Here is a 24,650-nt window from a genome sequence, read left to right as displayed (position 1 = left end):
CAGTAAGAAAAACAAGAAAGAAAGCAATTTGGAATAGACAAAGCTGAGGAAGGTGGGATCAGATGGACACAAATTGACAATGACTGTGTCGAAAGTATTGACAGAAAACTGGAACTTTCAGCAACAGAAAATAGAACCAGACATTTTGACACAAATAACTAAATAAGAAGAGAGTATATATACCATGCAATATAAGTGATAATGTTACTTGTTGTTCCTGCAGGAAGTCAACAAAAAAAAATTAATGGATTGCCAAATTAATGGGTAACTAAAAAGGGTCCGAACAGACGAAAACAAAGCCGACATTCTCTACTCCACTAGTTAACATTGCCAAGTTCTAGCAAAGATTTCAATTTTTCAAGAGTGAAAAACAAACTTATAAGTAACAAATGGATCATGTATGCATTAAACAAAATGTAGATAACCAAAATTCAAGCAATGACTGACCGAGTGCTGAAGAAAGAAGCCACTGAACAACTCCTTGGGCATAGCCACCGACCTCTACAACACTCTCTTATAAGATATATTATCAAAACCACCGACCTCTACCTCTAATTAAAAGCTAAAAAAGTAAAACAATAACAGCAAAACCATTTCAGAATCCCAGATTTTGCAGCGCTTCCAAATCATCGTCAGTGAGCCTATTGATCTCATATGCATCACACAATTCAAATCATGCATATATATACATCTGTATGTACACACACACATAGAGCTATCACAAAATCCACACTTCTTCACAAGTTAAGAATGGAATTATAGTGCTAAATATTACACACTGCAGGGTTTCAAACCTTTGGTTAAGTTCTATGCTGGCATAAATATCATAACAAGAGAGTAAAGCAAGCACCAATGAGCGAAAATGCCATTAATTCGACAAGTCCTCGGTCCAATGTTCATCCACTAATAATCTAAACAGTCTAATCAAACTCTACACATCTCAAACCAATACTGGAACAAAAAGAATGCATCTTTATACCTGTCCCCTGCCGACGGCGCAAACCTCTTGAGTAGTACAAATGGAGCCAGACCCCATCCCAACCCTCAACCCATCAACACCAGCCTGAATCAAATTCTGTGCCTGACTCACAGTCACCACATTCCCACCAACCACATCCAAATCTGAGTACATTTTCTTGATGTACTTGATCATCTCAATCTGATAAATGGAGTTCCCTGTGAGCTATCCAAAACCACCACATCAATCCCAGCCTTCACCAACTCCTCCAATCTCTCCTTATCCGACTCCCTCGTCCCTATCGCCGCCCCGACCTTCCACGACCCGACCCCCAACTTTGGGTACCCCTTGTTCCGCCCCACATCCTCCTTCCCCACAAAGTCAACAACCTCGTCGTCCCTCACCATCGCCGCCACGTCACGGCCTTTCTCCGCCATGAACTCCTCAATCTTCCCCAAATCGGAGCTCCAAGGCAAAACCATGTCCTTACAGCTGACCATGTAATCGTAAATCTTGACCTCCTTGTCCGCCAGCTTCACCCAATCGCGGCTCGCCATGTAGCCCAAAAGCTTGGAGTTGGGGGCGCCGGACTCGGTGACGAGGACGTAGGGATTGGCACCGTGGTTGAAAACGTCGTCGTTGTGGATGCGGTCTCCTCGGGACATGAAGACGGGGGCAGAAAGGAGGGGGACGCGGCGGCCCTTGACGGATCTGACCATGGCGGCCTGGTCGGAGGAGGCGGCGTTGGAGTGGAGGATGCCGATGCCGCCGAGGGCGGCCATGGAGACGGCCATGTGGGACTCGGTGACGGTGTCCATGGGGGAAGAGACGCAGGATAAGAGTAGATCGAAGGAGAGCTAAAGAGAATTGGGGGTGGAGTTGGTGAATATGAGGAACAGTGACGAGAGAGAGGGTCGAGAGGATATTCTGAGGGTTGAGAGTCTGTATGTCGAGAGAGAGGGTCGAGAGGGTCTGAGAGCTTTTGTTTTGTTTTCTTCTTTCTTTTGGACACGATGTGGCATGACAATTAAACATAAAAAAATTCTCAAAGTCACTCCCACAACAGAAAGCTCACCATCCGTTGTATGAGTGCACTACATAAAATCAAAATTTGGAAACATGGAGGGAAACATGCCGCCTACAACATTTTGGCTCAAAATGTTACCGCCTAAGTTCCTTCTTCACACAACAGAATAGCTTAAATCTGTTGTCTAATTTCTACAGCTTGCGACATTCAAGTAAGCTTCCTCAAAATTTGGCGCCTAGTTTTCAATCACACAACGGAAATCTTAACACCATTGTGCCTAGTAGCCCAAATTTCAGATTTGAAGAGGCAACCAAGACTCCAGAGTGGAGGGAAATCTGCTGCTAAATTTTCTAAGACTCAGACAACGGAAAATACTTAATTCCGTTGTGCAATGTAGTTATGATAAAAAAGTTATCATTTTGTTGACATTCACACAACAGAACATCACTAATACCGTTGTACAATAGACTTTACTTAAACATACAACAGATGATTTCTGTTCCGTTGTGTGATTGGTGTTGTGTGATTAACTTTTTGTAGTAGTGGGCCTTGTGAGCTTGATCCAATTCCATAAGTACTTTCTGAGGTAGAACTCATTCCATGATGAGGATAATGAGCATGGAATGGGTTAGAGTTATCATTATATTGAGTTCTTATGTCCATTAGGCCTCATCAACGGGCCGGGCCGGGCTTTATTGTAAATTGAAGGATCCAAGCCCATCCATTTAATGCGGGCCTTGCGGGCTTTTTCGGGCCGGGCCTGGCTAAACCTTGCGGGCTTTTTTGGGGCTAGCCTTGCAGGCTTTATTTACAAATAAATCTTTAAAGATAATATTTTTTATAAACTTATATTTATATATCATACACTCCAAAGAGAAACCTCTATCAACTTAAATAAAATGGAAAAACCGACCGTTGGATGAGATTATTATTATAATAAATTATGAGTGTGGTAAAAAATTTAGCCAATTTCACCATATTTTCGAATCCGATCGAATTGGTCAACCGTCGTTACTTGTATGTTTTCTTGGTTGACCGATGGCATGACGACCGCGAAACGTGCTTATTTTTTCACATCACGTCTGTAAATATTCCATCGATGGATGTGCGTGGACATAAAATAAAAATTTCAATTTTAATTGCAAAGATGTTGGCCTATATCAATTTGCCTCCTAAAGTCGTATGACTTGTATATTGCATTTAAATTGTTGAGATTCATTCTAAAGCAACCATGAAGTGGAAAATGAATTTAGAGAAATCAACCGCTCGATTGAGAGATTGTAATGTTTTATGGTGATTGTAAAAAATTCAGCTAATTTGATTCTCGTTTCGAATTCGATCAATTAGGTCAAATTTAATTACTCTTATAAACCTATATCTATATATCATACACTCCAAAGAGCAACCCCTATCAATTTAAATAAAATGGAAAAAGGGACCATTGGATGAGATTATTACAACAAATTATGAGTGTGGTAAAAAATTTAGCCAATTTTACCATATTTTCGAATCCAATCGAATGGGTCAACCGTTGTCACTTGTATATTTTCTTGGTTGACCGATGGCATGACAACCGCGAAACGTGCTTATTTTTTCACATCACGTCCGTAAATATTTCATCGATGGATGTGCGTGGATATAAGATAAAAATTTCAATTTTAATTACAAAGATGTTGGCCCATATTAATTTGCCTCCTAAAGTTGTATGACTTGTACATTGCATTTAAATTGTTGAGGTTCATTCTAAAGCAACCATGAAGTGGAAAATGAATTTAGAGAAATCAACAGCTCGATTGAGAGATTGTAATGTTTTATGGTGATTGTAAAAAATTCAGCTAATTTGATTCTCGTTTCAAATTCGATCAACTAGGTCAAATTTAGTTACTCTTATAAACCCATATCTATATATCATACACTCCAAAGAGCAACCCCTATCAATTCAAAGAAAATGGAAAAATGGACCGTTGGATGACATTATTACAATAAATTATGAGTGTGATAAAAAATTTAGCCAATTTCACCATATTTTCGAATCCGATTGAATTGGTCAACCGTCGTCACTTGTATGTTTTCTTGGTTGACCGATGACATGACGACCGCGTAACGTGTTTATTTTTTCACATCACGTTTGTAAATATTCCATCTATGGATGTGTGTGGACATGAGATAAAAAAAAATTAATTTTAATTACAAACACGATGACTTATACCAATTTTCCTCCTAAAGTTGTATGACTTATACATTACATTTAAATTGTTGAGGTTCATTCTAAACCAACCATGAAGTGGAAAATGAATTCGGAGAAACCAACCGCTCGATGGAGAGATTGTAATGTTTTATGGTGGTTGTAGAAAATTAAGCCAATTTGGTTCTCGTTTCGAATTCGATCCACTCAGTCAAACTTAGTTACTCTTATAAACTTATATTTATATATCATACACTCTAAAGAGCAACCCCTATCAATTCAAAGAAAATAGAAAAACCGACCGTTTGATGAGTTTATTACAATAAATTATGAGTGTGGTAAAAAATTTCACCATATTTTAGAATCTGATCGAATTAGTCAACCGATATGTAGAATATATATATGCACTAATGCACATATTTTATATAGAAATATAAGAACTTCCACACACACACACACACACACACACACACACACACACATATATATATATATAAACACACACACACATACATACATATATATATATATATATGTATATATATATAAACACACACACAAATATAAATCTATATGTGTGTGTGTGTGTGTATATATATATTTATAAACACACACACAAATATCTACACATATATATATATATATAAAATATTTTACGGGCTTTTAGGGGCCAGGCCTAGTGGGCTTTTACGGGCCGGGCTTAGCGGGCCTTTGGGTGGCCGGGCAGGGTTTTTGCGGGCTTTTGGCAGGCCGGCCCACTACCCACTGAGACGGGCTTTTTAACGGGCCAGGCCGGGCTTTTAGCCCTCAGGGCCGGTGGGCCTCCATCGGCCCATTTGATCCGCGGGTTTTTTTATTAGGCCTAATGTCCATTGAGCCAAGACTTAAAGAAAGTGATTCAAACTCATTTAGAGACAAATGGCCATCGCGTCTTTCTTGTGTATCCCTAGCTCTAGAATTGTATTCACGATTTGCACCAGGATAAGTAGTATGATCATCACTATTATATTGGTTGTAGTGCCATGATTTGCCACTCCCCCTGTCATTTCCATAATTTGCCTCACGATTGTCGATTGGTAGCCGATAAAAGCAAAGAGGGTTTTGCTGTATTAAATATCAACTTGATTGGAAAAAAAAATAATCAAAATTTCATATTTTGTTAGTGACAAGCGAATTTCACAGAAATTTTAGAAAAATTTCAGATAAAATTTCGGTGTGAATTTTTAAAGTAAATATTTCGGAAATTAAGAATTTCGAGGAAATGTACTGAAATTTTCTGAAAATTTCGGAAAACTCCTTACGGAAATGATATAGCATACGAATTTCGTTTCGATACTTCAAATTTACGGAAATTTCGGAGAAACTTAAAACCAATCAAACTGCAGTTAATTCCCACTAATCATCAGTGGCATTGTAAAAGCTTGTCACTGAAGAATGCAATGGTGGAACGCTATTTCAATACAGCACCACTTGGCAACAGTGGCTAGTCATCAGTTGCCTTTGGCCATATTTCTAGTAGTGGACGACGGTGCAACTTCACTTCTCGCCGAGCATGAGAAGCATAACGATCTCGAGCAGCAATGGGTTTTCAACTTTTCGATCTTTTAGGTTCTTGGTAGTTCCCAGATCTTCCAATTTCTCTTCCAAAATGGGAAAATGGGTTTGTCGAGTTTGTGAAGATGAACATGAACAATTACTGGGATTCCTTTTCTTTTTTTTTGCTGGATTTGAGAAGATGAACATGAACAATATCTAGTTCAACTACTTATCTTCGTTGTTGTCACTGAAGAATTGCTCGTGTTGATGGGGATAATATCCAATCATGATGATTGGATTTCGGATATATATATATATATATATATATATATATTAATTGTATTGGATTGGGATCTTGGTTAATAGAACAAAGCAAAAAAAATTATTCAACTTTTATTTTCAATATAATAATTTATTCAGTTTTAATTTTTAATTTATTCAATTAGGATTTGATGGAATAAAAGTCTTTTTTATCCTCATTTTCGGCCTCACGTGCATCACACGTGGTCATAAATAACGGCACCATGACGGAAAGTTAACGTAGCTAGATACTATGTTGACAAGAAAATATAAGTCAAGGTATCACAGTTTTAAAGTTCAGGTATCACTTTGACAGTCTTCAAAGTGTTTGAACACTGTTGGTGCATTTTTCTCTAATTATAACTGCAAATCAGTTTATAACAATAAAAACGAAGTAAGTAAGAACTGATGTTATCACCTGACTTCATTAAATAAATTTGTACAAGATATTAGATAAACAAAGTAACAAACAAAGGTGAAAAACTGATTTTTATCTCTCCTCAAAATTATCTTCATTGGGATTTTAATCATAACAGTGTGAAAATAAACAGAAAAAGTGAACTGTTAGCTGCTTGTAGATTAATTTATTTATTTTTCAAGCACCAATCAATTCACTTTTGCATTACTTCACCCCTATATTACACATCTAATTCAGACCCTCTGATAAGTCATGAGATCGATCACTGATCGGAAACTACTCACTCCCGGAACAAGTGCTCCTCGCCGGACCGGTGGTCAATATGCTTGATCCAACGGCCAGGACCCTTCCTAATTGTACCTATCGACCCCGTTCCGCCGCCGTACCCTATATGGGCAATATCCAACCCTTTTCCCACCGGCAAAAACACCGACCTCACCACACGCGTCCCCCTCTCCACCACACCATGCCATCTGAACCCCGAAACGTTTCTCTGCCAAGCATTCTTGCATGCGAAAACCGCCCCTCTAGGGCTCACCTTGGCTCTCCTTAAAACCCTAGCGAACTCCCTACGGCTGCAGTCAACCACCAAGAAATCAACTCCTGTCGTCGCCGCCTCGGCCTCCCCGACCACCACCTCGGGCTGTATTGGTGCGTTACGCATGGCCTTTAAGTACTCCATCCTCGAACGTTCATCCGGGACTATGCACACGTGCCGTCCGCACGTGTGGCGGGCGGCCGTGGCCAGGCCTAGGCTGGTGGCGATCGGATCACCGTAGGACCACGCCTCGACGATCAGCTTCGCGTTCCAGCCGGCCGCCATCGCAGAGAGCAGCTCGGCAACACCAGATTCTCTAAATTTCTCACACTGCAACAGAATAACAGAAGAATCAATTAGTTGTGAGATCGATATATAAGCTCAAACTTAAATAGTACAGAACCTGTAAATAAGCTCGAACTTCAACTAGATAGACAATACTTACTGATTTGACAGTGTCTAGGTAAGCTTTAGAAGCTGTTTCTGGGGACCAAATGAGCTTCATAATCTCTGCCGCCTCTCTCTCTGGGTGATTTGAGAATTGGGAGAGACAGAGAGAGACAAAGAGAAAGAGAAAGAGAAGGAGAAGGAGAAGGAGAGAGAGAGATGGAGAGAGTACTGATGCTAACTGTCTGTGTGCTGAGATTATTTATAAATGGGTTATGAGGGGAAGATAGAGTACGTTGTCGCTAGCGAGGTTTAGCGTTGACATTTGGGCACACATTTCAGTTAGAACGTGTGGTTTGTGTATTGAATATGAAATGCAGAATCAATGTACGTGCCAAAAGTGAAATAGGAGTTGGGATTGAATTGAAATGTTCGCTGATATCGATCATTTTGGCAACTTGGTAGCTGCTGTGCTTATCTAACTGACTACGTATCCAGTTGACAACTGTACGGTATTCGAGATCGGTTACTGACTTACTCTTCTTGAATAAAGTCAGATTACAATATCTGGAAAGATATTGTAGAGCTGGAAATTATTCTATGCACCGATGGTATAAGTGACCCAATCTTTATAAAATAATCTCAACCCTCGATATTTATTATCAACTTTATTTTTAATAAACAAAAAGTGTATTTAATGCAATCTAACCATTCATTTATGTTGGTGTAAGTGCACAGCGGTGCTCTAAATAATCTCTCTACAATATCTAATTAAGATGGCACGTGTACGAAAAGATGCTCAAAATTATAAATAGGAAGAATGGCCTGTGAGGAAATTGAGGCTTTAGTTTGGTGATCATGCATGGAGTGGATCGAGTGATTGAAAGTTGAAACATCAATTCCATGCCTTTTTCATGGGATGGGAAACAAAGATTCGAGGTGCAATGTACTCGCAAAATCAAACAGTTTTGGGACATATATAATTGAAAAAAAAAAGAGAAAAAAGTTTTGGGACATGATTCTAATTATAGTCATTGAAATTCGTAATCAATTGATAGATATTTACACATATTCACTAGTTAGGGTCTAGAATAGTGAATCTCAAGTTAAAAGTTTTAAACCTAATATAACATTACATGATTATGCACCGTGTGACTCTCTATTAATGGCTAAACAAATAATAAAAAAAAATTAGAGTTTGCTCTGCTAGGTTTTCTACTCGATCTCTATGGCATCTCATGGGATCTCCGTATCATTTATGGCTTTGCCAAACTCTAGTCATCCTTGCAAAGAGGCTCTTTGTTTTCAATCTCAACGTCTTCGACGTTTTTCAAGCACCTTCTTTGGTGTTCTCCTCAACTTGTTCTTCTACACTTTCTTCAAGTAAACTCTAGGTGGGTACTTCTCCCTCACACAAATAATCCGTCGTCTTTGTTGGTTTGTGATCAAATTGGCACGGTGGATATCCTTGATGGTTTTTCGTGACAACTGTTTATAGTGCTTCAAAGAGTGTGGTCTCTGTGACTATTGCTTTTGCGAGTAAATAGGTGATTGGCGTCGGTAATGTAATTTAGCCATATTCATTCATTTGTATGTTATCACCAAATGAGTATCTGCAGTTATTTTTTTTATTGAAAAGGTAGTTACTTTGATAGTTACATTCTTTTTTATCAGTATTTAATAGTCATTATTTGTAATCTTCGCTTTTAATGAAATAAATTGTGGTCATTAAATTTAATGGCTAGTATATAATTAGTTTATTCAAATTAGTTAATTTACTTATGAGAACCTATAACTTTGGCATGTTAGTGATTATTAGTCAAAAAAGAAATACATAAACACGTTGTACTGCTAATTAATTATGAAACAGATTAAGAAACACGAAGTTAACTACGGCTAGATTACTTTGGCCGGCATAAAATGTAATATTTTCAGCCAAGCAAGTTGCAACAACTTACAATATTAATTTTGTTAGATTTCTGACCAAAAACAAAATATTGTTAGATTTCGTCCACCAGCGTCATTAAAGTAGGTGCCCATGTAGATATTTACAATTTTATATATATATATATATATATATATATATATATAGGTTTTGTTTTTTGTGTTTGTTTTTTATTTTGGTCAACCATGGAGTTAGTCATTAGTTTATGCATAAGCTGATAAGCACATTAGCTAAGCTATATAGCTAGTTAATTAACCAACCCAATAAACAAGTTCAATCAGCAAACTTGAATGTGGACATGTCGACAGCTTCAGCTAGTTGAAATGTTTTGCACCCTGTTTTAAAACATGATCTCATTTAAGGCCGTTGTTTCTTTGCATAATCTACACAACATTTATATGTGTTGACGGAAGCTAGTGACAGAGTAAAAGTGTAAACGAGAGTATGTACGTACCATAATAAAAGATACAAGATATCCAAATTAGAATTTGATATATAGAAGATCATCAAGAGAAATGAGAATATGTACCGCGTAATGTATATGGAAGTATAAAGTATGATCTCTTTTATGCTCAAAATATGGGAGACATCCAGACTTCAAATGGTGCTAGCTAGTGTTAGAAGCATACTAGCTAGCGTTGTTAATCTTCCAAAACAGTACATATATTTCAATATTTGGTTAAACTAGCCCTTTAGTTGATAATTCTACTTAATGCATGCAAATCTTGTGTTATAACACTAGGATACATAATCGTCTTCGTTGATATGAAAATTTTTCACCCTAGCAAAGAAGCCACTTCATCATGCTCATGTAGTTTCCCAAGCACTAGTAGTGTTTGGACCCAAAATGCAAGTAGTATTTTGATCCAAAGCATCTCGTTATGCGTTTAGAAAATGAATAATGCTCATATACCACATTCATACCACCTTATGTGGTGGCTGATATACGTATCACATCACATATATTATTTAATGAGATTCTCTGATAGGTTGATTTTTATGCTACATCAATTGCCACATAAGGTAAAATGCATGTGCTACTTAAAAAAATTGTTCACCTAACATTAGTACTCTAAGAAATTTAGTTCTCAATATATACTCAGCTCGAGTAAATTAAGATTAAAAGTTGAAGAAAATAAACCAGTAACCCCTAAACTCGCACCCAACATCGACAATTCGACATGAGAGATATATATTATCACTAGCTACTATAGTTAATTAGTATAATCCTGGCATGCCTAAGCCTTAATTATATTAACAAGGCAACTTGCACCATAGTAAATTCCAAGGGAACAGTGGAGATGATGACCATGATCATATTTAATTTCAATGGAATAGTGTCAAAGAGAGCGTGAGATTGGTACTTTCTTTATGATACTACAAATTGGTGATGTGGTGATGTAAATGATAAGATATATCGTTTTGAATTTTAAGTCAAGTTGACATGCCTCTAACCAATGTACGGTCCACAATGCCTTGGTTCTGGGTACGTACAACAGAAGTAAAATCTAAGCCAAAGCGTACGGGGTCTCACTTCGAGGTTGACATCGTTTCTTATCTCTTAGCTTCTTCTTCTGCACAAGTAAACGATGGTTATTTGATGAAATATCTCGAATAAATATTTAATAAGAGAATCGGTGATGCAGAGACAGAGACTTTGGACATGGCAGATTGGCAACAATAAAATGAATATATAAGTTAAGTAAATTTGTCTTTTAAGATAAGCTGTTGAGGTCGCTTACCTCATGCTTGGAAGCAGAAGGACGTGACAACAACCCTAAGGCCTCGTTTGGTTCGCGGAAAGTAAGCATCAGGAAAGGAAAGTTATTCCTCTCCTGTGTTTGGGATGCAAAAGGAAAGGAAATACTTTCCTGAAGCAAAGGAAAATAGGGGGAAAATGGTTCTTTCCATACTCCAAAGGAATCACTTTCCCCCATTTTTCCTTGCATTTATTACTCACAACACATTATTTTATTCTATTAATTACATACTTTTTAACAACTTTCCAGATGACTTTCCTTGCATTACCAAACATCGGAATGGAAAGTTCTTCAGAAATTTCATTTCTCTTCCTATGGGAAAGACAAAGGAACTACTTTCCTTTTTGCGAACCAAACGAGGCCTAAAAGGATCAAATCCCTTTTTTCTATTTTTGGTTCCATGGACTCACCTGAGCAGCTAAATATCTAATTAAGGGCATCTAACTCTTGTTGAGAAATGTGTTATAGATTAATTGACCAGGTCAATGACAATCAAGGATACTAAATTTGAATCCAACTGCTTGGTTAGATTGTGCTTGAGTCTGGATAAGTTTGGCTCTAGCCAGGGTTTAGAGGCTGAAGTATGCATAATTTTTATGGTTATTTGGGTTGTTTGATTTTCGATTGTTTAAAGAGACAACTTCTAATATGGTGTCTCTCTCTCTCTCTCTCTCTCTCTCTCTCTCTCTCTCTCTCTCTCTCTCTCTCTCTCTCTCTCTCTCTCTCTCTCCCCCCTCACTGTTTGTTTGTCAAAAGTCATTGAGGTTAACTCAAGTGGTGAGAAAGTGTGAAGAATTGAGTCAGGATTAAACTATATCATAAATTTGATCATTCCAATACATGTAACGAGAAAAAAAAAATTGCTCGTATTTGATATTGGTCTCTTAACTTTGTCTATAACAGTATAACTTGGATGGAGTAATTTCGAAAACCAACATATGTATTTGACAATTTTATTTAAAAAGCTACAGGACATGACATAAAATGCATGTACTTGATATGACTGTGCAACATGTAGTCATGTACATTTGAATAACCAAATTGCAAGAAGTCGTTGAAAATTATTTGTTGAGTCATTTCTGATAGTCAATCCATTCGGTACTCAATCAATTGAGCTGAATTACTCTTGAATTTAAATTCAAATGTGGAAAATACTGAGACAATAAACCAATTTTAGCTTCCTTATTATCCATCCTTGGACCTGTTTCCAAATACAGTTGAAGACATCTGAGTAATGAACAATTGATCACCTGAACAGCACTCTTTATATGTTTTCTTCACTTCTAACTCAAATCTTTAACCAGTCTACACAAGCAATTTAACCGATAATCTTAATTAAATCCCTAAACCGCTCCAATCATAATCTGGATTAATAGAGAATATGATATGGCAGGAGCTGTCCAGAAAATTTTGCTGCAGCCCAATCTCTGTGCAATGCTTCTCTAATCTGTCTGCTTCGTTTCTTTGCCCCTCTCTCTCTCTCTCTCTCTATTCACTCTACAGAGGAAAATAACAAAACAGAAACATGCAAGCAAAAAACGACAAGGAGCATTCGCAGGCATGCTTGGCACAACCAGTGAATCCAGAAATCTGTTTTGTTTGAACCTAAAATTTACATGCACGCATTTAAAACCTGAGGATCCTTCCTTTCCAGGAATCATTTTGTCCATTTCTATACAGCCATTTCAGATCCTTGACCTTTCATAAATTGGATTGCAACATGGTATAATTAATTGTTCTGTGGACTGATGACTGCTTTCCCCTAATTGATATAGATTCCAGAAATGGCAGTTTATAAAGATCAAGGGTAGCTTGCAAATCCAGGAAGTTAAACTTGCCTCCACTTACAATTTCACACAAATTCTTAGTTTACAAGGAATACCATGCTAATGAAAGTTGAAACACAATAGCTTCTACCAGTTATTATGTAAAGCTACAAATAATTAGTGTTGCTAATTGAACTCTCTAATGACTTAAGTTCAACAAAGACTAATAAGGATGAATATATCCTTTCATAAATTACAATAACTAGTACATACATACATTAACATTTTAAGACAACTTGGGTCTTCAAGAAAAGGACACAAGAGTTGGAAGAACAAAACTTCAGCATCAGTCAACAGTTAATTGCTTCATATAAAGATCTGATCCAGTCATTCGGAAATTGAGTCAGTAACTTCATAAGATCATCAAGTCCAGATACACTCACTTAGTTCTTTGACCACATATTCTATGGATGGCCTGTGATTGGGAGACTCCTGGGTGCAATGAAGAGCAATTCTTCCGAGTTTAGTTGCCTCAGATTCTGAAAACCTCTCCTCCAGGTTCGCGTCAATGAAATCTTCAAACCTGCCTACCTCAGCCCCTTGACGAGTAACATTAGTGATTTTGCGTTTCCCCGAGAGGATTTGAAATATAATCATACCAAAGGCATAGACATCGCTCTTTCCGGTGAAGCGACCAGTGGTCACATACTCTGGAGCCAAGTATCCCATGGCAGCACTGGGTTTGAGCATCGAGTAGATAATATCAGCTGCCAGGAGTTTGTGCAGACCCGAATCTGAGAGTAAAGGGTTATAGTGGGAATCAATAAGCACCTTCTCAGCTGATATACTCTGGTGAACTATAGCTGGTTTGTTGCCTATATTACCATGCAAATACCCAATACCTGCACCACAAGGTATCTCAAATTAATATTCAGCATACACCAAGTAATAGAAGTAAATGATATTTCAGCGACAGGTAGCCAGTTCAAAAGTAAATAATATCAACCACAGCGCGCAAGCAATGCAAACAAATTGTATGGTACTACACAATGCTAAAGACTGTACAAATTTTCCAGTGGTTGCTCCGACATATATGATAGATCATTATGTACATTAAACTCATTAACTGTATAGGAGTTTTCTGAAGCAAGCAAGCAAAAGAAAAACATAAAAATGGCAGTAAATTCAATGAGCAAGAGGAAATGAACTGACCTTTAGCAATGCCATTGATTATAGATACTCTGGTTGACCATTCAAGAACCTCCCCACTACCATCTTTAATGTCAAGATACTGTAATAGACTTTCATTTGGGACGAAGTCATAGATAAGAAACCACTCTCCCCTTCCTTTTGAACAGCAAAATCCTCTCAACCTAACAAGATTTTCATGTTTTAAGGAGGTCAAAATCTTCAGTCCCTTCAAAAATTCAGCTTCATCAGACTTGCAGCTCGTCTTGCCAATGCAGTTTACAGCAACAACTGATCCATCTCTTAGGATCCCTTTGTACATGGAACAAAAATTGCTCTTGCGCAGCAGATTCAGTTCCGAAAAGCTCTGAGTTGCACGCTCCACTTCTTCCAAATTGAACATAAAGCTCTCAAGAACTTCTTGAGAGTACCCGCCGTTACCTTTAGCCAATGGGTCCCATCCATTCGAATACTCCAGACTGATAAGAGGAGACACAGTCTTCTTGTAAACCTCCTTTGCCTTATCAGTGCTAAGCCTGCTATCAAATGTGTCAAAAGAATTCCCAATCTTCTGTTTCCTCCGTCGATACCATGAGAACATGAAGAGTCCAGCTACAGTTAAAGCAACAACAACTCCGATCACCCCAAGAACTATACCAACTTGGGTAGATTTTGATGCTCCTGAACAGCGGGATTGGCTGCAATTGGACTGTACATTAGCCGACTCGGGGATATCTTTTGCAGGAGGTGAGTTTGGAAGATCTTTTGCAGAAAGGTTATTAGGTTCATAAGGTTGTGGCATGATTGGGTTCTGAGCATTAGCATTGCAAACTTTTAAGTCAGAAAACCCAACACCACATAACCTAGGGTTGTTTTCGTATTGGAATCCTCCATTAAGTCTCATCAGAGCTGTATATTCATCAACAACCACGACAATCATATTAAAATTCTTAAATATTAAAACAAGAAAAGATAATAATTGTGTAAATCACAATTGTGGCTACCTGGAGGTACATTGCCAGAGAGGATATTGTTTCGGATGTCAAGTACTTGTAGCATAGGGGCATCAGCTAACCTTGCAGGAATAGGACCAAAAAAGTTATTAAAGCTCAAATCCAACCTTGTTAATGTATCCAGCTCTCCCAAACTAGCAGGAATCGCCCCCGTTAACTGATTGGATTGCAATGCAAGGACAGTTAGGCTCTTAAGATGTCCCAGTTCTGTAGGTATGCCACCAGTCAACTTGTTATAACACAGCTGCAGAACTGCAAAGTGAAAAGCAAAGAAAATTTAGAATGAAGCTATAATCATACATTTAATCATGGACTACAAACACATACTCCCTGAAAAGTTTTTTTTTTTTTTTTTGAGAGAGATAAATGTCAACTCATTGCATTGATCAGCGAAATTATACATAACGACGCACCCGGTAGGGCTGTCAAAAGAGTCACTAACTGAAAAGTTTATGTTATTCACACTACACTACAGAAATTACTTTACTGATTCATCTGACAAATCAATATATATATATATATATATATATATATATATATTCATAGAGGTCTTAAGTGAAATTACAGTGTAAATTCTTGCTGTTCTGTATTAAACTACACATAATTATTGTTGCCAAAATAAAGATATTTAAATATGCTTGGCTCCAAAACAAATGAGACATAGATTCTAACAATATTTCTGGTCAGTTACAAGTTTACAACATTTAGAGATTAATAAAAGGATTGAGGTTATCAAGGACTTGAAGAAACCAACAAGAGTATATAAAGTTAAAGAAATTGTGCTATCTAACTTTCAAATGAAAAGCTCCACATGAAATCACTTAGGAAGAGATTAAACTAACGCTTTTGCTGCATCCAATCCAGTTCTTAGTTTAATTTAGTGTTTAGAAAGCTGAGCTTAGAGAAAACAAGAAATGTCAAAAAAGATCAACCTAAACCAGTAGAGAAAACAAGAAATATGACTGGGGAAAACCAAATGAGATCAATACAACACAACAAGACAAAGCTTTCCATTTTCAATGTACCCAGTTCAACCTCTAAATTTTAAGAATCTGAAAAAAAACCCAGAACCAAATGCAATAATTCAATGAGCAAAAGCTTTGAATGCAGCCACTTCCCCATCTGAGATTCAAAGAAAGAAGCTTTTCACTGTGTCTACACTCACCATAAAGTTAAACTTTTCTTCTAAAAAGTTAGAACAAGAAATTCATAGGCCAAATTAAAGTGACATAAACATAACACTGCAAAATTTGAACAAAAATCAAACACTCACCTTGAAGATTAGACATGTTACCAATCTGCCTAGGAATTGCTCCAGAGAGATTATTCACATTTAGATACAAGTCACTAAGCTGGTCCAAATTAGCAATCTCCTTTGGGATTTTTCCACTCAAGGCATTGAAGTGGAGGTACAGGCCTGTGAGGCTCTTCAGGTCACCCACAGATGAGGGTATCTCTCCCCAGAGACCCTTCCCTTGTAAAGAGATATTGGTCACAAGGCCTTGCTCATTGCAAGCCACACCTTCAAAATCATCACCACATGGATCAGAATGAGGAGTCCATGAAGTCAAGAACTGGTTTTGTGGGTCCAGAGAGGCCTTCATGGCCATGAGAGCCTGGAGCTCAGACACTGAGGAGAGACAAAGAGGGGTTGAGAGAAGAAGGAGAAGGAGAACAGCGAGAAGGGAATGCATGTTTTGGTTTGAGAGAAATGTGAGAAAGTTTTGATCTTTTTTAGTCTTTGGCTCTGGGTTTTGAGGTTTTGAAGTAAAATGCCCAAATGGTAGAAAAGTATGGAAGTTTGGGGTGTTATTTACCTTTTGCTTTCTGGGTTTTATTGGGTTTTTGAGGTTTTGAATTGAAATGGGTGGTCTAGGCTCTGCATTGAGTCTGTGAAGATAACAGGGGGTGTTTGAGGGTCTGTGGGAAACTACAAGAAAATGGCCAAATGGGTAAGTAGAAATTTTTTTGTGCTATTTGTTTTGAAGTGCGTGGGAAAATGTGGGAAGTTGCAGATTCGAGGTGAGAGTGAATGAGGTTTTTTAATTTTGGATGAAGACAGAGGGTGAGGTTTTGTTTGAAAGGGAGATGATTCGAGAATCTGACTGTCTGAGTGGACTCTGCAGGTGGAAACAGAGTCCTACTGTCATACACTCCCTTTCAGTATTAGTATGAATGATTTTCTTCCTGCATGCATAGATTTCTGACTCTTGAGTGGTTTAAACAGTTCTTTGCCAAGCTGCTTATGGGACCCTTCTCCTAGTACCTTCTCCCATCAAAATTTTAAATCAAAATTCTGGTCCTACATTGTTCTTGGCCAAAGGCCATAGACAGAATTTCATCAGGGGGTTAAATGCCAGCTTTTATCCTGATTTTGACTGAAAATTTTAATTTGCATTCTGATTTTGTCAAATGGTTAGTTAAAAATGTCGATTTTGCACCATTTTCATCAATTCTAACACTTTTAGGTCAAGTTATTTTTGTTTGTTGATCGCGTGATAAGTATTTTTCGTCATTTTAAATAAGTCTTACTTAACATCATGTAACTCCTGCATAAAAATTACAATGCTAACACTTTTCGTCCCAGTTCCCCTCATGCAATGACTATGAGATGAATATTTTCATAATTTTAAGTAAGAGTATGACTTGATACCTTGTAAATTCTACACAGAAAAGTTCTTTTTATTTTTTATTTTTTATCATAAGATAACTTCATTCATAATGAAAGATTACAATGCGAATGATACAAAAGTTATGCTCCAACTTTCAACAAGAAAGAACAAAGAAATATCTTTGTCCACTTTAGACTTCAAACTCAAAGTTCATACTGACACACTGATCAAACCAAAGACCCCGACTCTAAACAAAAAAAATGCTAACTAAGATTCAAGGCTTCCTTTGTAAAGCGATGAACAATTTTATTACCATCTCGCCTCACAAAGTGCCAACTATAAACTTAAAAAGACTTTACTAACAATTTAATTTCATCTAATATATGGCCTTATGAACTCAAATCATCACTTTCTTCATGCAAAGCATTAATCATAGTTAAAAGCATCACCTTCAATCTCTAATTTCTTGAAGCCAACATGAAGAGCAAATCTGAGCCCATGAAGAAGTGCTAAAGCTTCTATAGATCTTAAAGAGAGACTCCCAACTTGAGGCACAGTCACGGCGCCCTTCAAACCACCTTGATCATCCCTGGAAATAACTCCTAGCTCCACAGACTCCACGTTTTGCATCACACTCACAATCAAAGTATAATTTCAGGCAGCCCACAGTAGGAGTATGCCAAGTAGCAGTAGTAGTAGCTTGTGGTATATACGCAGTATGCCGTCTGGCAGTATAAAAAGTTCGAGTGTAAATTTGCACCATTTATGTCAATTCTAACATTTTCTCGTAAAACTTGCCTTTCAATGATGATTACATGAGAGTGTTTAGTCATTTTCAAGTCAGGTTACTTAATATCGTCTAAATCGATCCTACTTAGAAAACGCTACTGTATAATCGATCAGACAGAATTATCGGGGATGGATAAATTATTATTGGAAAGGCAAAGAGTATAGATTGGACTTTTCAACCCCCAACAAGACTGCATAAAATTATCCCTCCTTGAATTCATCGTGCATGATTAAGTGTTCCCTTGAAATTCATAACCAACAAAATGATCCTTGAGGTCTTGAGGATCAGAAATTTGTTTGTATTGCCATGGATGGTATTATGGAAGCTTAATCCACAAATTTACATTATGAAAACAACTGTAAGTGGAAATAATAATTAGGAACAAGAAAAATCATTCTGCAGTGAAATAAAACAGAACTAAAATTTCATTTTTCAAATTCATGATGCTTTGAAATGGACCCTATGTCACAGATAAAGGCGCTTTAGCGAGACCACTTTATTGCAGGGGATGGGGTAGAATGAAAAGCCAGAAAGGTAAAAGAGAAATGGCACAAACATGGATGACAGTACTTGGATTTCATGGTGTCTCTTTCAAATGGGGAAGAACAGAAAAGAGTGAGTTGGTGAGTCGGTGAATGAGAATGAGATGAAGAAGAAATGACGTGCTGCTTCTCTGTTGCTGATGCCCCATGACTGTCTCTGTTATTAAGTCCAGACGTATGTGAAGGATCTCATATTCACTTTAAGGTGTTCTTTCGGTAGTGTGTCTTGATAACTTTAATGAGTCTTTTGCAAGGATGTCTCGTCTCAACTAAAGTAAAGATTTTGATTAATTAATCATATGCTTTTGGTGATTTAACATTACTTATGAATATTAATAAGTGTAGTCACGGGCGGATTTAATAGTGTCAGACTGTTAGTGAAGAAAAACGCTCATACACTAATTATCAACATCTGTTACTATGTTAATCACTGTATGTTCATACGCATCCTTCTTCTAGTCAAACTGTGGGAACATTGACATACGTGATTGACTCAAAGAACTGAAGTTTGAGTCCTCGTTTTAAAACGTTGTTTAGCAATATTATTCAGACGGCCACGAGCCATTGGCCATAATCAAGAGTGCCAATACATAAAGTTGCTCATATTTATGTTTCACTACATTTTATTTGTTATGTTTGTTCTATAAAAGTGTTGAATAAGGAATATTTCGATGTTTTCATTAAACATGGCAGTAAGTAATTACGTTAACGATTCCTGAATTGACAACTGAATATCTGAGCACAATACAAACAAGAGACTAATGTGTACGTATAGTTGCATCATACAGTATCAAAATTGATACGAGTCAATGATTGAGACGATGCTTGTTTTTAAGTAAAAAACCACCAAAACGAAAAAAAGAAAAGAAAAAGAAAGAGAGATCATCTTTTTCCTGATTTATCATGAAGAGCAAGCATTGCATATACATATGGACCCATTCTTCTCCAGCTTGATCATGCATGTGAACTGGAAATGAAATTAGGTAGAAAACTTTTCCACATGTGAACTTGGAAACAATAAACATTATGATTCATTGTCATCTACCTCCATAGATCACATTGAGTTATGAAGGTAAAGGCTATTTTTGCAGAGAGCCTGTGAATCACAGGGTCAAGGAAATTAGAATAAGACAGGGTTTGTGGGGTCGGGGGGTGTCACATAGGTATCAATCAATATGCTAAGAGTAGTCACATATGGGTTTTTGGGTACTACGTACTCTCATAGTCTCATTTGCAAACAAGCTATAGCTAGCTCTGCACCACAGATAGGTAAGTAATATGCAAGATAAGACGACATGTTAGTCATATAATCCAACTTGAACTTGCTCGTGACTAGTTAGTAGAGGGCCACATCTAGCCTCACCTAAATTAAACTCCCAATACTATGAAACGATTCGATGGTGATTGCTTAGCGAGTCTTATAATTGGGAAAACTTATGTCAATTTATGGGCACTCAAACTTTTTTGTACTTTCAATTGGATAATCATTGATCGATTGACATATGTTACGTAGATTGTGTAAGTTCATCTGATGATGATGAATGATTTAGATCGACACGTCAAATTGTTTGAAAATAAATTTCTCTAAGGCCATGTTAGATGTATCGTAGAAAAGGGTTTTCAATTTTTGATTTGATCTCTTCCCTCAAGAAATGGCCGGACGAAATAATTGCATGAGCTAGACAAAGTTCACTTCAACTGCTTGGGTTAATGCAATCTAACTTCACTTTTCGTTGGCAAATACTTGTTTTTATATGCCTTTTATATATGCCTTATTGTCATTCACTTATTCTCCTTTTCATACTGTATAAGCATGAGTGAATAGAACTCACACTTTTCCTTTCTGGATTTTTGGATGAGCCTGTTCTTGCTTAACCAGTAGTTCTTGATCAATTTTTTCACAATCCCACAAGTTAAAATATATATCGTGATTCGTGACTCATCCTCGCTTGAATGTGACTTGTTCATGATTTGAAGGAACAGAATATTGCAATTCATGCAACAAAGAGTTCATAAAAACTTGGATCATCCTTCCAGAATAATTTGATGGCAGGTGGAGAAGTTTGAGATCTTACATTATTTTCCGACATTGAATAAATCATATTTGAGAGTGATGTGAACCCACCTGGTATCTATTTGGACTAAAACATAGAAGCTGCATGTCTTTGATATGATGCATGAAACTAGAGTTTCTAAAATCAGTCGGCAACATTGACAGAAACACATTGCATTATATGTACTTATGTAGATATTAGTTCTAACATGTTGAGTGCAAAAACAACTTATAAACTCATAAAACAAAGGCTTTAAGTCTTTTTTGTGGAGGAATTGAATGGGACGAGTGACTCAAACAATGGAAGATGTTAAATCCGTGACGGCAACAAGATTTGCAAGAATTGAATATAGAGGAATTGACAATGAAAGATGTTAAATTCTTGACAACAAACAAGACTTGCACGAATAGAATGAGGAGGAGTGAACCAAACAACGAAAAATATCAAACTTGTCTAAACTCTATTTCATATTCAAACTCTATTTAATGTACAATACATTAACATATCGATATATTAACGGTAAACCAACTCTCTCCAGTAGTAGACTGACTTCTACACCGGTAGATGAGTTTAAGATCAACCTTAGCTAGTCATAATCAAGTTAGTGTATTTCATATGTCGATACATTAATATTATTTATAGACGGACCCTAATTTCGAGTCAAATTCACCAATGTAATTCCGAAGTTTGTTTTGATTTTGGGCCCCTATGATTGCGTTGAGTGCATTTGCAATGTTTCATTTGGAATTTAATTTAGATTGGCCCAGCCACCAAAGGGCCAAACTCCAATCGGAAACATAGATAAACCCCTGCAGCCCAAATCCAATAAACCCTTAGATAAACCCCTAACAGTAAAATTGCACAAATCAAAGGACTAAATTGCAATAAACCAAACTCATAAGAACCCTAGCCACCCCCCATATTTATATTTACTCTTGCTGTAGGCAACTAGGGTTTTCTCGTCAGAGTGAGAGAGAGAAGCTCAGACTAACCAGTAGCGGCGGCGGCACAGAGACCACAACAAGCCTTTCACCATGGGGAGAATGCACAGCAAAGGGTTCGTTCTTCTCTTATTCTCTGTAATCAGCTCCGGCGAAGCCTTTTCCGGCGCCGTTGATTTCTCCGGCCTAACCATTTTTGTGATTTTTTTGATTTTCAGTAAGGGTATGTCGGCTTCGGCTCTGCCCTACAAGAGGACACCTCCGAGCTGGTTGAAGATCTCCACTCAGGATGTAAGAAATTTCAACTCTTGATCTTCAGTGTGTGATCGGATTGTGAATTAAAGTTTGAATATTTAGCTCAGTTTTGTAATTATTGGAATAGAAAAAGATGTTTACGGTGTCTAATCGTTTAGAAGGTAAAACAGTCTCTTTGTATTTTTAATCCGATGTTGAATGATTGAATTGGAAATGTAGTTTGGGGGAGAGAACTAACTGTTGGTAATCGTCTTTCGATAAAAGAATTAAGTGTAGAGGATCTAATAAGACTCTGTTTTCGGTTTAGTTTTCCTGTGTGTTGAGTAAAAAGGTCCTCATGAGACAACGAGTGCTGTGTCTTCTAATGCAGACTTCGGAAGGGTGTCTCGATTTTATTGTTCAAGATAGGACCTGATAATAAATTCTAGCATCTCAGAAAGCCAGTCCATTGTCTCAATCTGTTCTTGGCTCGCTATGATGCTTACACTCATGATAATGATTAATCTGTTGTGTATGAAAAGCTTTACTGCTTTTGAGTTTCATAGCTTTTAAGGTTGTGAACTCTGGACTGGGAAATGGGTTAAAATTATATCTTGGTTGGAAATTTTAGGTTGGGGAGTTTCCTATGTCTTTGGCAATTCCATATCTACATAGGCGATTATCTGCTTTCTATTGCTTGTATTTTTGTTGATTTTTTTTTCTTTTGTAATTAGTTTGTGTTTACCTCTTTTATATTGAATGCATTATTACTCACGTTTGTAGCAAGTCATGACATATCTAGTTGCCACTTTTATTAGACCTGAAATTTATATTTCTGCATTTAGTTGATTAATTGGGCTTGGTTTTCAGGTTGAGGAGAACATTTGCAAGTTTGCCAAGAAGGGCTTGACACCATCACAAATTGGTGTCATCCTTCGTGATTCTCATGGAATTGCTCAGGTGAAGAGTGTTACTGGCAGCAAGATATTGCGTATTCTTAAGGCACACGGTATGTAAATTGTTATTTCCTTGCTATGTTTTCTTTTGGAGAAATGAGTGAATGATGTCTTTTCCTGTGCTTTGTTAGCTCTTGCCCCCGAAATTCCAGAGGACTTGTACCACCTCATCAAGAAGGCAGTCTCCATCAGGAAGCATTTGGAGAGGAACAGGAAGGATAAGGACTCCAAATTCAGGCTGATCCTGGTTGAGAGCAGAATCCATCGCCTTGCCCGATATTACAAGAAGACAAAGAAGCTTCCACCAGTTTGGAAATAGTAAGTTTTCTTTTCTCTGGGGATGCTTCTTTCCTTTCTAAATAATAGACATTGCTCTTATTAGCTGAAGACCTGTAAATGAGTTTTATTGCTAAATTTGATGGCATGTCTGATTTTATGGGATTTAGTTGGGAGGAGCTTAGATGTTACTAATATGGTGATATGCCCAAAGGGTGATCAAATAGTTTCATCTCGAGTGTAAAAATGGATGATTTATGAAAGTACTTCCATTAAGAAACATGGCTGGTAGTGTGTATTGCATATAGTGGTTGATGCTGCCTTTCCCCCAACTTTGAAAATCTGAAGAACTGATTGTATATATAAAAATTATATCAGGCAGAATTTGAGGTCAATTTGAAACCAATGCAACTTCTTCAAGTAATTGTGTTTGGTTTGCCCCTTCAAAAGTGTTGCAGCATTTGGTATAATTTTTAATACTCGAGTGTGGTCCTGGTTGTGATCTCTTCTATTTTTCCATTTGAGTGTTTGAATCTGCATAACAAGGAGGCATTGCTCTGCTTCTTGGTCAAATTATTTTTTTTTCTTTCAAGATTGTAGTAGTAACTGAAGTGCTCACTTATTTTACTTATTTTTGCAGTGAATCTACCACCGCCAGCACTCTTGTGGCTTAGGCCTGATATGATTGGGAACAGTTTTGGGTGTACTTCTAAATGAGCAGGGCTTGTTTTTAATTTCTTTTGGTTTAGTGAACTACATGAGAATCTTTATGGCAGAACAGCCCTCGGTAGTTTGTGTACGTTTGAATATTTACATCAAGTGTTAACACCATTTATTTAAGGGGATTTGTTTTGCAAGGATGGCTTTTCTGGATCACGTTTGTTTAATGAACTTTTAAATTACCTTACGATGTCTTTGTCATGATCCTTGAAGTCTTCTGAACTTCAATGTTTCCCCCTCTCGGTCACTTGCTCTGCAATTCTATACCCTTCTATCCTAGAAAAGGTCCTCCTAGTAGTACTTGACCTCCATTTTTCTATGCTAAGCTCACTGTGGATCACAAGTGCTCTACGTATTTTGGACTCATATTCAAATATTTGAACAATCAACAAGAAACAATGATTCATAATTGGGCTCTGATACACATCAGTTTTGACAAATCAATGGGAAACAATGATTTGTAATAGGATTCTTAATTTCTCATACATATCAGTTTGATCATCG

At 37.3% G+C, this 24,650-nt stretch overlaps 3 protein-coding genes and 1 pseudogene across 3 annotated transcripts; 1 reads left to right on the top strand and 3 right to left on the bottom strand.

The window, feature by feature from the left end:
• Nucleotides 1-963: 963 nt before the first annotated feature.
• On the bottom strand, nt 964-2,192 carry LOC112167317 (annotated as a pseudogene).
• Nucleotides 2,193-6,422: 4,230 nt separating this feature from the next.
• LOC112176652 lies at nt 6,423-7,582 on the bottom strand. Its single transcript, XM_024314699.2, has 2 exons — nt 7,408-7,582; nt 6,423-7,292 (listed from the first exon to the last, which is right to left on the bottom strand). The coding sequence occupies exons 1-2, from the start codon at nt 7,465-7,467 to the stop codon at nt 6,705-6,707; spliced, it is 648 nt and encodes a 215-aa protein (XP_024170467.1). The 5' UTR covers nt 7,468-7,582; the 3' UTR covers nt 6,423-6,704.
• Nucleotides 7,583-12,864: 5,282 nt separating this feature from the next.
• LOC112185670 (protein NSP-INTERACTING KINASE 2) lies at nt 12,865-17,221 on the bottom strand. Its single transcript, XM_024323950.2, has 4 exons — nt 16,295-17,221; nt 15,013-15,273; nt 14,033-14,917; nt 12,865-13,722 (listed from the first exon to the last, which is right to left on the bottom strand). Exons 1-4 carry the CDS (start codon nt 16,713-16,715, stop codon nt 13,244-13,246), a joined length of 2,046 nt encoding a protein of 681 aa, XP_024179718.1. The 5' UTR covers nt 16,716-17,221; the 3' UTR covers nt 12,865-13,243.
• Nucleotides 17,222-21,924: 4,703 nt separating this feature from the next.
• Nucleotides 21,925-24,333, top strand: LOC112192217 (40S ribosomal protein S13). The gene is made up of 5 exons (XM_024331893.2): nt 21,925-22,076; nt 22,179-22,251; nt 23,065-23,203; nt 23,282-23,468; nt 24,067-24,333. Exons 1-5 carry the CDS (start codon nt 22,054-22,056, stop codon nt 24,098-24,100), a joined length of 456 nt encoding a protein of 151 aa, XP_024187661.1. The 5' UTR covers nt 21,925-22,053; the 3' UTR covers nt 24,101-24,333.
• The last annotated feature ends 317 nt before the right edge of the window (nt 24,334-24,650 follow it).

The sequence above is a fragment of the Rosa chinensis genome, chromosome 1 (genome assembly GCF_002994745.2).
Source record: "Rosa chinensis cultivar Old Blush chromosome 1, RchiOBHm-V2, whole genome shotgun sequence".
In the NCBI taxonomy this organism is placed as follows: domain Eukaryota; kingdom Viridiplantae; phylum Streptophyta; class Magnoliopsida; order Rosales; family Rosaceae; genus Rosa; species Rosa chinensis.
Note: the sequence above shows the minus strand (reverse complement) of the source record. Positions and strands in the feature narration are given on the sequence as shown.

Bases quoted from the DNA above. Each gene is read 5' to 3' on its own strand.
- LOC112192217 (XM_024331893.2), top strand. From the start codon at position 22,054: ATGGGGAGAATGCACAGCAAAGG. The intron at 22,077-22,178 runs GTTCGTTCTTCT...TTTGATTTTCAG, and splicing joins GGGAGAATGCACAGCAAAGG to TAAGGGTATGTCGGCTTCGG. The intron at 23,469-24,066 runs GTAAGTTTTCTT...TTATTTTTGCAG, and splicing joins CTTCCACCAGTTTGGAAATA to TGAATCTACCACCGCCAGCA.
- LOC112185670 (XM_024323950.2), bottom strand. From the start codon at position 16,715: ATGCATTCCCTTCTCGCTGTTCTCCTTCTCCTTCTTCTCTCAACCCCT. The intron at 14,918-15,012 runs GTAGCCACAATT...ATGAATATACAG, and splicing joins CTCTGGCAATGTACCTCCAG to CTCTGATGAGACTTAATGGA. The intron at 13,723-14,032 runs GTCAGTTCATTT...CTTGTGGTGCAG, and splicing joins AATCAATGGCATTGCTAAAG to GTATTGGGTATTTGCATGGT.
- LOC112176652 (XM_024314699.2), bottom strand. From the start codon at position 7,467: ATGAAGCTCATTTGGTCCCCAGAAACAGCTTCTAAAGCTTACCTAGAC. The intron at 7,293-7,407 runs GTAAGTATTGTC...ATTCTGTTGCAG, and splicing joins ACCTAGACACTGTCAAATCA to TGTGAGAAATTTAGAGAATC.